At 27.6% G+C, this 11,604-nt stretch overlaps 2 protein-coding genes across 2 annotated transcripts; one reads left to right on the top strand and one right to left on the bottom strand.

The window, feature by feature from the left end:
• Positions 1–275: 275 nt before the first annotated feature.
• LOC107449553 (3-hydroxyisobutyrate dehydrogenase, mitochondrial) lies at positions 276–1,999 on the bottom strand. The gene has a single exon (XM_016065113.4). The coding sequence runs from the start codon at positions 1,673–1,675 to the stop codon at positions 647–649; it is 1,029 nt and encodes a 342-aa protein (XP_015920599.2). The 5' UTR covers positions 1,676–1,999; the 3' UTR covers positions 276–646.
• Positions 2,000–2,005: 6 nt separating this feature from the next.
• U2af38 (U2 small nuclear riboprotein auxiliary factor 38) lies at positions 2,006–11,349 on the top strand. The gene is made up of 8 exons (XM_016065121.3): positions 2,006–2,161; positions 3,623–3,710; positions 3,794–3,869; positions 5,227–5,306; positions 5,614–5,685; positions 8,560–8,693; positions 10,249–10,344; positions 11,081–11,349. The coding sequence occupies exons 1-8, from the start codon at positions 2,118–2,120 to the stop codon at positions 11,211–11,213; spliced, it is 723 nt and encodes a 240-aa protein (XP_015920607.1). The 5' UTR covers positions 2,006–2,117; the 3' UTR covers positions 11,214–11,349.
• Positions 11,350–11,604: the final 255 nt, after the last annotated feature.

The following is an 11,604-nucleotide window of genomic DNA, read 5'->3' as shown; positions in this document are numbered from 1 at the left end:
CATTATAAAACTCACTTTCTTCAAGATAGTTCCTCAAAAAAAATTTAAGTATTTGTGTTATTTGATTTTAATATTGATTAAAAAATCTTTGAACTAATGAATATAAAATTTGTCTCGTATACATTTGGAGAGGGCTTTAAAAGTATCTTACCACAGTGCCTTTATTAAAATATTCTGATACCCTAATATAAGTAGCAGCTATTACTACAGTTAATTAAACATCAATAATTGTTTGGTGATATCTTAGAGTCCCTAAATGCAATTTAATAAATAACTCCAAATAAATAAAAATTTAATTCATATAATACATAACAGTAAAAAATATACAAAAATTAATAACACTTTTAGCATTAGAGTAATAAAATAAGATCAATATCAGTTATATTTAGGATAATTTTAGATGAAACCATGTAATAAAGGTACAAAAAACAATCCCAAAGGCACAATGTGAGTACAAGAATATATAAAAATAGAAAAGAAATCCCGCATACAATATATAAAAATCCAAAACATTTTGGCATTGTTGGAGCACCGGCACAGATTTCAATATCAGTTACTTTTAATATAACTTCAGATGAAATCATGACAATCTTAGATGCATAATACAAAAAGAAGAATCTAGGATAATTAGTAGGTAATTTCAGTATTACTCTTTTTTAGGATCATATACTTGCCCTTCCTGTAAAAACAAGAAAATGGATGAAAAGTCTTTTTTGGAAAAAGCACTATTTGATGCAACTCTATACATCTGATGAGCCAGAGAGCCTAACGGGATAGGCGAAGAAGTTTTTGTAGCAGCCAACTGAGCAAGTCCCAAATCTTTAGCCATTAAAGCAGTACCAAATCCTCCTTCATAGTTATTTGATGATGGAACATTTTCCATAACACCAGGAACAGGATTATAGACCTCACTGGCCCAGCATCTGCCAGAAGACATATTAAGAATTTTACTCATCATTTTTGGATTCAGCCCAAGACGAATACCGAGATTCATTGCTTCAGAAACACCAATCATTGATATTGCTAAAGCCATGTTATTGCATATTTTAGCAGCTTGTCCAGTACCAACCTTACCGCAATGCACCACATTTTCACCCATGCATAAAAGTATGGGTTTAATTGCTTCGACTTCCTTGTCGTTGCCGCCAACCATAAAAGTTAGTGACCCATTTTTAGCAGCATTTACACCACCTGAAACAGGTGCATCTAGTAATGTAGCACCTCTTTTCTCAGCCATTATAGCAAGATCTTTCGTTACAGTGGGATCGATGGTACTACAGTCAATTAAAAGTGTACCAGGTTTGACTAATTGGAAGATTCCATTTTTGGCGGTGTAAACTTCTTGAACATGAGGACTGGAAGGAAGCATAGTAATGATTCGATCACATCTCTCGGCCATGTCAGCAGGATGTTGTGTTATTTGCGCACCACTGTCAGCTAGTTCGGTCATAGCTTCTGGATAAACATCATATACCATTAAAGGGTGTCCTTTGTCGAGGAGGTTTTTCGCCATATTTCGGCCCATATTACCTAATCCAATAAAACCAAGAGTAAAAGCTTGGAAACTATGTTTAGTAGTTGTTAGTGTTCGTTTACTTAATTTAGGGCGACCATATTCACGACTTATATTTGTTAACAAAAAGCTTTCTTTACGGATAAATCGTAAAACTGACATTATATAGCCTATATTTGATGAAATCTTTGCAATATTTTTAATAATAATCAAAGACAAATTAATGCTACAAAGAAACAAGGAAGAAATCAGATAATTTAAATCATTGCTTAACGAGCTGATGACATTTTAACTGATTGTTTATGTTCATTCATTTGAATAGTCTCTTTTCTCACTAATGATACTATTTGGTTTGAATGAAGGCGACGAGTATATTTGCAATTCATTCTGGTTTCGTCTTTAAATAAAATTAATCTGCTGAATTATATTTATTGCAAACGGACAGAAATCTTTATAAATTAAGAATAATCACTGAACATGGTTTTTCTGTATAAAATAAAAAAGAGGTTCATAGCGACAAAATTAAGACCAAGCGTTGATCAGATAAAAATCTTCCGAGTGAGATTTCGAATCGTAATCGAATTGCTAAACCTAAACACAGAAAATGGCTGAATACTTGGCTTCAATTTTCGGCACAGAAAAAGATAAGTATGTTATTTATTATTTTAATTATTCCTTCTGTTTGTTTTTATTTTAATAATTAATGCTTTATTTCCTTTTCGATACGTGGAATTAAGATTTAAAATTCTTAAACTGAGGAGAACATAGTTAAAGCTAGTTATTCAAATATGGTAACTTCATGATTGTTAATTATCATTTAATAAATATTATTTAAGCATTGAGTGAAGGATTCGAATTACTGCTGTAATAATTTCATATACAATATCACTTTATATGTTTTTGAATTTTAGATTAAGTTCCTACTAGCTCGTTATTTATATTATTCTAATTTATTCTTTAGCGCCGGTAAAGTAAAACATATTTTAGTGATAATAATCCAGTGGTAACAATTTTTAAAGTTAAAGAATGTAGATAGCTCCTCGTTCTTGACCAATTTTAAAGAATTAAAATTTCAAGCATTTAAAATGTATTTTTTCCTGTTGATTTTTTAAAAAAAAAAATTTTTGGTAATCTAAATTATGCTAATTGTTGAATCATATTTTTCACAGAAGCATGCAAATAAATAAAAACACAGTTGATAATTGCTATAACATGTTTTCATTTTTTAAAAAAGTCAAATTTGTGATTGTGTAGAAATGAATTGAGTGCCTTTTGAAGAATTTTTGAACAATCCTGTTTGATAATCTCAACTACTCTGATGAATCATTATTTTTTTAATTTGAAATATTTTTGTTAAATGACATAATAATAATAATAAAAGGTATCAATTTAAGACTTCTCAATGAGTTAAAATTCAATTAGTTTATTTTAATACTTGGGGGATATTTAAGTCTGACACTATTGCTATGAATATCCCCTATCTTAAAGTTTTAATTTTACCCGTTAATCTGACCTTTTTTCAAGTTTTAGTGTAAAAATGATAGCGAAGTGGCTTAAAGATTTAGAATTTGCTCCACTAGCTTTGGTTCTTAGAGAGCACCCTGAGTTTTTAAGTATAAAATTTTATATATGTTGTTCATTGAACATGTAGAATTTTTTATTTGCTTGCACAACAACATATTTTATTAGAAATACTATACAAAATCAATTATTTTAGGTGTAAGATTCAGTCTTTTGAGTTATAAAATTTTTCTCTAATTATTACAATTAAAACTATAAGCATTGTTACACAAAAATGATTTTTTAGAAAATACACTCTTCTGGAAATTTTTCAGAGGTAAATTAAAATACAAGGCTGTAGTCCAAAATATGGGTTATATTATGATATTCATGGACCAAATGAAAGAAAAAAATTTAAAAAAGAAACGAAAAAGCTTACTAAATTGATGAAAGGTTAATAAGGAGTATTTTTACTTCTGGTTGGAATCTGAATCTGGTGTATGAAATAAGCACCTGGATGCATATTAGTGACCTTTGTATGTTACTAAATTTCTTCTGAAGTATTACTTCTGAATTATCTTTTAATTTCATTTCATTTGTTTTGTCTAGAGTCAATTGTTCCTTCTACTTTAAAATTGGAGCTTGTCGTCACGGAGATAGATGCTCAAGAATCCACAATAAGCCAACTTTTAGCCAGGTAAAAAATAAAAATATTTCACCTTATAATTTAAAATTACACGCATTAAAAAATAAATTAAAATTTATTTTCTTTTTATGTAGACTGTACTTCTCCAGAACTTGTATCATAACCCACAAAATTCAGCTCAGTCAGCTGATGGATCACATTGCAAGTTTTGTAAGTATTTACTTCTGATGATGCAAATTATCTGTCTGTAGCTTTCGCATTGTTCCATTATTATTGAATTAATTTGAGCTGTGCTAAATGGGTGTATGTATATCAGTAAGTATGTATATCTATCCTTTATAAGTAAAAAATACTGATTTTTTGCTTGCATGACAAAGGGTAATTTCATCATGCAATTTTCTGTCTTTAAATTATGAACAAGGTTTTTGTTAAAAAATTTTATAATTATTTTGCCGGTTAAGCATGATTTTTGTATTTGCCGTGTTACCTTATTTCATGTATAATTTAACACGCCACTCAATAAGTCTCTTGGTCTGACACATAGATGGCACTACTGCTAACAGAACCATACGATTTTTAGATAGTAAGATTTCTCAAGCAGTAACAGTCAAAATTTCTGATTATCTCTTTAGAGGTTAGAAGTGCTTTAAGTGACACTAGCTTATTATTTTTTAAAACAATGGATACAAAAGAATTTCATATGTTCATTAAGCATTGTTTTTTGATAAGTTGAAATATTATAGAAGCAGAACAGTGACTTGATAAGCATTATGGGGACTCTGTACCAGGGAAGTCAACTATTATTGACTGGTATGCTGAATATAAATGGCATAGTGAAGACACTGATCATGCTGAATACTGTGGTTGTCCAAAATCAGTTTAAAAAATAAGTTCATAAAATAGTTTTGAAAAACCATAAGGTGAATTTGCGTGAGATAACTGCTACCTTAAAGCTATCAAATGTAGTGTATTTACAATCTTACAAGAAAATGTTAGTCTGCACAAGTTGCTTTCGCAATGGGTGTTGCATTAACTCTCACCAAACCAGAAGGGATATCATATCGACCATTCAGAACACTGTTTAACTCCTGATAAAGCAAGATAAGAATGATTTCTAACATCAGTATGTGAATCACTTCCCCATCCACCTTATTGTCCAAATTTGCTTTCTAGTGGCTCTTTGCCGACCTCAAAAACATGCTCCAGGGAAAGAAATTTGACTCAAATGTAGAAGTTATTATTAAAATTTTTGTGTATTTTGTGAAGCGCAGACAAATAGTTCTACAAAAAATGCATTGATAAGTTAAGGAGCGTTGGAGTGAATGTATCACTCTTGAGGGGGAGTATGTTGACAAATAAACTCTTAATTTCTAAGAATATTAGTAAAACCTGAGACCTATTGAGTGATCTGTTAATTTTCACAGTGCAAGCATGTCCAGTTTGAAACTTTTTTTTTTTTTTTTTTTGGAATAAACTCAGAAGGATTACAAATTGTTGCAAATGTATGAAATTTATTCAAATTGAGTATTACTTACAACTGTAAGATGTTTATTTTTTAATATTTTAGTGACTAATTTATCAGAAGAAGAAGTTCAAGAACATTTTGATAATTTTTTTGAAGATGTTTTTGTTGAATTGGAAGATAAGGTAGTTATAACTTTCACAAATATCACTGATGTTTAGAATATTTTACTCAAAATGCTTACCTAATTTTGGTGTTAGAAATTTTTTTTTACCCCCAAAAATTTTTTTTTTAATTTTGGGCAATGAAACTGATAAATTATTTTGTCTGTGAACTTTCAATATATTTTAATTGAAATTTATTCATAGATTTACAATTTTTTTTTTAAAAATTTTCTTTGGTGTATGATATTGTTTAAAAAAATGTCTTTACGTGTGTGTGTAATTTTATGAAGTGTTTTCATTTATTGTTTTTTTTTTTTTTTTAATATAGTATGGAGAAATTGAAGAAATGAATGTTTGTGATAACCTTGGGGATCATTTAGTTGGAAATGTGTATGTCAAGGTAATGTATACAAATAATGGATTGTTTTGTTTCTTTTGTTCTTATGAAGAATTTATCACTTGAACATATGTTGAATTTTCATAAGAAAATATAACTCATTTCCATTCTTATTTAATTATAATCTTGTATAATTCTCTTTTGATTTATTTCAATAACTGCAATATATTTATGTGTACTAATTGTAGAAATTTTTCTTATATTGTCTGAGATCTATTAGAATTTTAAAGCAACTTTGTCATAGCAATATTTGATTTTAAATAATTTTTAAATTTATCAGTCTATCCGATTACATAAAATAATTTAAATGGATTTCTTTCATCAAAAAAATGTGGTTATTTTTCTCTCCCAGTTTAGGTTTTTAGTTATATAATTCTTCATTACTAATTTTTTTATAATTAATAGTGAACCAAAGAAACCCTGTTCTGTCGTTAATGAAATGGTTCATACATGAGAAAACAACTCTTTTACCCAGGTATAAAAGACACTATTTTCAATTGTTATCCTGTTTGGCTTTTGATTCTTTGTAATTTAATAAAATTCAATATTTTCAGAATATTTTTCCTACCGATTTTCCCAGGTGTTTGATTGAAGAAAATTTGGTGCTTTTTAAAATATTAATTTTTTAAAACAAATATTTAAGTTTGTCAGAAAATTCTACTTTGAAATTGAAACTGAATACATTAGTTAAAAATAATTCAACTACATAGAACCAATTAAACTGAAGAAGTTTTTACATTAATGTTCTGTTGTTTTGTGTTAGTTTGATTAAATATCACTGTATGATTATTTAATTTGTATATATGTTACCAATGGGTTTCAAGAATATTTTTAACTGATAGAACTTAATTTAATAGCTAATTTGCATTTTGGAATTAAATTGAAACTAAAAACAATTACTTTATTCCACCCAAAAATGAGAAAAAGAAAAACAATTATTAGAACTTTATATTGCTCATTAAATTTTTCAGATGTGTTATAATAAAAAAATTTAGATGTTAAGACATAATCTTTAGTTTCTCACCTTACTACCCTGACTCCTACACTTTATTTACACAATCGACATAAATAAAATTAAAACAGCTAGACCAATAATAAACTCACTAAATTGGATTAATTTTATGTTTTTAAAATGATATTAATATTAATTGTTCTCTTGAGAATTATTTTAAATGTGGAAAGCAGTAGTTTTCTGCAAGATCAAACTTTTAGTTAACCAAAATTTTCTGATAAGATTTTGGATTAAAATCTAAATGTTAACATTATTATGGTTGGGAAATTTTTTGTGTTAGTTGTTCAAGCTAAAGAGAGGCAACTGTATTTTTAAATAGATTCGGTTAAATGTCAAATTCATTATCAGAACAAGTTAAAAGATGTGATGTTTCCCATCAATCCTTCATAGTCAAAAATTATTTTGAAGTGTTTCCAAGAGCTATCTTAGTTTTTTTTTTTTTTTTTTAAATTGTCAGTTTGTTGAGACTAAATCAAACAGAATGATGTGGTCTTGCATTAATTTGAGGGTTATATTTTTCTTGTTTCATTGGCAATCTTGTTTTATTTATTTTTTCTCCCTCTATTCTTACAAAAGTCTTTTTATTTATTTATTTATTTTTTAACAAAAACTTAACTGTAACAAGTAAAATTAGCCTAGAGTTGTTACAATAGGAAGATATATAAAAACAAAGGTTTACATTTGCTACACATCTTTCAGCATATAATTAAATAAGATTTTAAAAGAAAATGAATTTAAGACTACTTAGTTTTAAACAAAATCAAATATTAAGCATAAATTATCAAAATCATAAATTAGTTTAAGGTTTTCTAACAATCATTGTATTTTGATTAACCCAAAGGACATAGTCAGTATAGGGACAAAGGGATGAAAATTTTGAATTGAATTCGAGTTAAATTACCATGAAAGGTTTAAATTAGCATTACTCAGTAACTAATTATTTGCACAGTTTATTTTATGTAAAAACATAAGACTTAGATAAAATGAAAAACTCTGTGAACACAAAATCTCAATTAAAATTGTTTTTTCATTCATTGATTAACTTTTGTAACTAGTTGCAACCCTTCCGTTGCCACCTCATTTAGGCGAAATTCGTTTAAAAATCACAGATTTTTTTTTTTTTAAGTTTAATTTTTATTGAACTCTATATTAATTCATATCAGGTGGATAGATTTGGTAAAAAAAAAAAAAATTTTAAACATGTGATCAAATTTTAAATTATCTGAAATTTGTGCAAAAAAAGGTGTGTAAGAAGCAATTATTCTCAAAATGTTATCAATGTTTTAATGAAAATATAGATGCAATATTTGATTTGTTTTAATTGTGATTACGAATCTCGATGCATGACCTTAAATCGTGTTAATAAGAATTGCGATGAGTGAATTTTAAATCACATTTGTATTGGTCGGTAAAAGCGCAAATTTGTTTCCCTTGGGAATTTAAAGAAAACTAACTTTCTTTGGAGAAGCATGGTTTTTTTTTCTTCTTTTTTTAGTAATATTTTTAAAAAATTCTCAACCGTGACAAATTTACCATTAAGAGCATTGCGCTTCTGCATATTATACGTGTCTTATTTTTATCATATTTTCATTTCTGTTGAGCAAAAACATAATTTAAGGGTTGTATTTTTTTTCCCCTTAAATATCGATAAGTGATTAAATGTAACGTTTACAATCTTTGAAGATGTCAAAGATACCGCCTGGAATTCACAGAACTGGCAAAAGTCTAGTTGATGAACGTTTAGTCTTTTACAGTTAATCTTTGCATTAATTGCATTGTAGGCTTGAAATATCGAACAGATGTAATTGTTTCAAGTTTTCGGGTAAGATTAAATATTACTTAAAGTTTGATGTTATTAATTATAGTTTCGCAAAGAAGAAGATGCTGAAAAGGCTGTAGAGGACTTAAATAAGAGATGGTTTGCTGGACGTCCCATATATGCTGAGCTTTCTCCCGTAACTGATTTCCGTGAAGCTTGTTGCCGACAATATGAAATGGGGTAATTATTGCTTGCATTTTTTTTATTATTATTATTATTATTAAGTTTCTTTTTAATAAAAAAAATTTGTTATGTTAACTAATAAAATATGGTATTTTTCAGAAAAATTATAATTTTTTATAATGGTATTAAAGGGTAAAATTGGGAAAATACACTAATGGAGTTAACTCTTATGTTTTGCACATAGCTTCCAACTCGACTGGATTTTTCAGTAGGGTACGGGATTTTTCCAATTTCTCCTGGTCTACTGGTTTAATTAAAATTCTCCTGGTTTTTGTACATTTTAGAAAATTCCGTAACTTTGAGAAAAATTTCCTGAGAAATTCCTTATTGAAATAGAATTTTTGTACAGATTATTGCTTGAATTATTTAAATAAGTATTTGTACTAATACATACTGAAGTAAACCTCATTTAACCTTAAATCAGTTCAAAAAATTTTTTTGTTCTAAAATGTTCAGTTTATTTTTATTCAGAACTTACTTTTTAAATTAGTTAAGAAATCTTAACTATCTTTGGATTAAAATGCTTTTTAATATTCGAAATTATGAGTATACATAATGCACAGCATTTCAGGTATGTTTAATGTCAATCATAGCTGGAAAATATTGCAATTTTTTTATTTTGATGATTATAAAAATCCCTAATATTCCCTATGAGTAAAATATTTAGTACATTATGAAACAATTATCATGAAATTTATATTTCGTAAAATCTACTGGATTTTTTCCTATTATGTTAGCAGCTATGCTTTAAAAAGAAATGTGACTTTTTTCTGTTAAAAGTCCATGCATGTTTGTGATGTTGAATCCCCCTCTTCAAAATCTAACTTTATTTTAATATTTTAGAAGGATTCTATTTTGCTATTCTCACTATTTAAAATATCAAAATAAGTTAGTCATTATTTTAATTATTTAAATCATTTTATTTGAAATTTTTTTATAGTTTTAATATATTTACTTAAACTTGTTTTAGTGATTTCAATCCTTTGATTGAACTAATGGAATTTTATTCTCTTGTGGATAGATTTATTTTCATTTGAACTATTTATAAAGGTGTATGTAGATAGAAATTGAAGCAGTCAATGTTAAAAGGGAGTATGTAACATTTTTACGAAAATAAGTTTTTTGTGGGTTTTGGAATATTAATTTCCAATTATTAAATCTTGAGTGATTTTTCTAAAAAGGAGAATCCAAAAATTTAGTAGCAATTTAAACAATCTTTCCACAATTAATACAAATTTTTTGGTTTTTTTTTCAAAAGTGCAGATTTGTAACATACAATTACATTTGTTAAACAGTGACTGCTTCTATTCCTTATTGAGTTAATGTTATACAAAATTTATTTTGTATTTATTATTATTTTGCCTCTTTTTAAGTGAATTCTTAGAAAAATTTGTAACTTATTACAATATAGATATACTTAACCTACCATTCTAGTTAGAATTATTGCTTGTTTAATTATTTTTATCATTATTTTATATTCCATTTATAATTATACTGTACTAGTGTGATTCATGAAATATTTTTAATTAAGATTTATAACTTTATCTTTTAGTGAATGCACTAGAAGTGGATTTTGCAATTTCATGCATTTGAGACCTATTTCAAGAGAATTAAGACGAGAATTATATGGTCGCCCAAGGAGACGCAGGTTGTAATTTTTTTTTCTTAACCTTTGATTAGCTGCTTTTACTCTTAGAATGTGAAAATCATTATTTTATTTATATATATATATATATATGGGAGTTAGTGCAGCAGAGGAGTAAATGACGACGATAATTTAACAAACATAACAATTTAATAGAAATAAAAAGGATATAACAGTTAACGTTATTGACATGTCTCGTGAGAGCTGCCTTCGCACAGTGGTCTCCGGGATGCATGTGAATAAGAATTAGATTGTTCTATGGTATAAAGTAAGAGTTAATTATAAATTCGGGAGTTTTCCTTCGGGATTGGCTGGCGCCTCTCAATGTCAAGAAGGGTGATGAAATCTCTTAAAATATTACATAATGGAGAGTGATGTAATATTCCGAGATGTTACGCTAAGAAAGTCCACATATATACTTGCACAATCATTTTCTAAAATATATGTATAATACCTAATATTATTTCATTGTTACGAATTAATCACTGAAAAAAATAAATCATAGTTACTTAACAATTGTTCCTGCTGAACGTGCTAAAATTTTAAAGATGTGGAAGCAATTTGTCTGTTAAATGTCCAATAAAGGGTAAATTGGCTTAGATTAGGAAACTTATTCTATGTTTCTCTAAGCAGAACAAATATGATAATAATTAATACTCAAATATTTTATCTATGTATTTTATTTTATAACCATATTGTTGACTTAAAACAAACTTATTCTTGTATATTTATTTTTTAGATCTCGATCACGCTCTCGTTCTCGCAGTCCTCGTGTTGTACCTGGAGAACGTAAGAGGTCCCGCAGCAGAGAAAGAAGGCGTCGGTCACGCAGTCGAGATAGGGATCGTCGTGAACGAGAAGGAAGGTTTTAATTCCAAGAAACATTACATACTTGCTTTATGCGATTTTCTTTTCTTCAATATGCATATGCATTTAGATATTGTTTCTTCTTCCTTACATCTGTCATACTTGTTAATTTTATTACTCAATAAAATATCATTCATTTCGCTTTTGAACTATATTATTTCATTTTGATTCTTAAAACTTATGTATTATCTTAAGAGCAAATTATAGTTCATTGAAACTCAATTTCTAAGATGTATATTATGTTAGTTTTCGAAAGTGTCAGGGTAATTCTTGATTAATATTTGTTTATAATTCATTAAACTTATGGTATAACTTTTACTTCTTCGAATTAATTTTAGATTTGCTCTTTTACTTTTTCTTCCCAAAAACAATTTTTTTCAATTAGTAATTTCTTTT

The sequence above is a fragment of the Parasteatoda tepidariorum genome, chromosome 10, assembly GCF_982258835.1.
Source record: "Parasteatoda tepidariorum strain Cologne lab strain chromosome 10, Ptep-v5.0, whole genome shotgun sequence".
NCBI lineage: Eukaryota > Metazoa > Arthropoda > Arachnida > Araneae > Theridiidae > Parasteatoda > Parasteatoda tepidariorum.
Note: the sequence above shows the minus strand (reverse complement) of the source record. Positions and strands in the feature narration are given on the sequence as shown.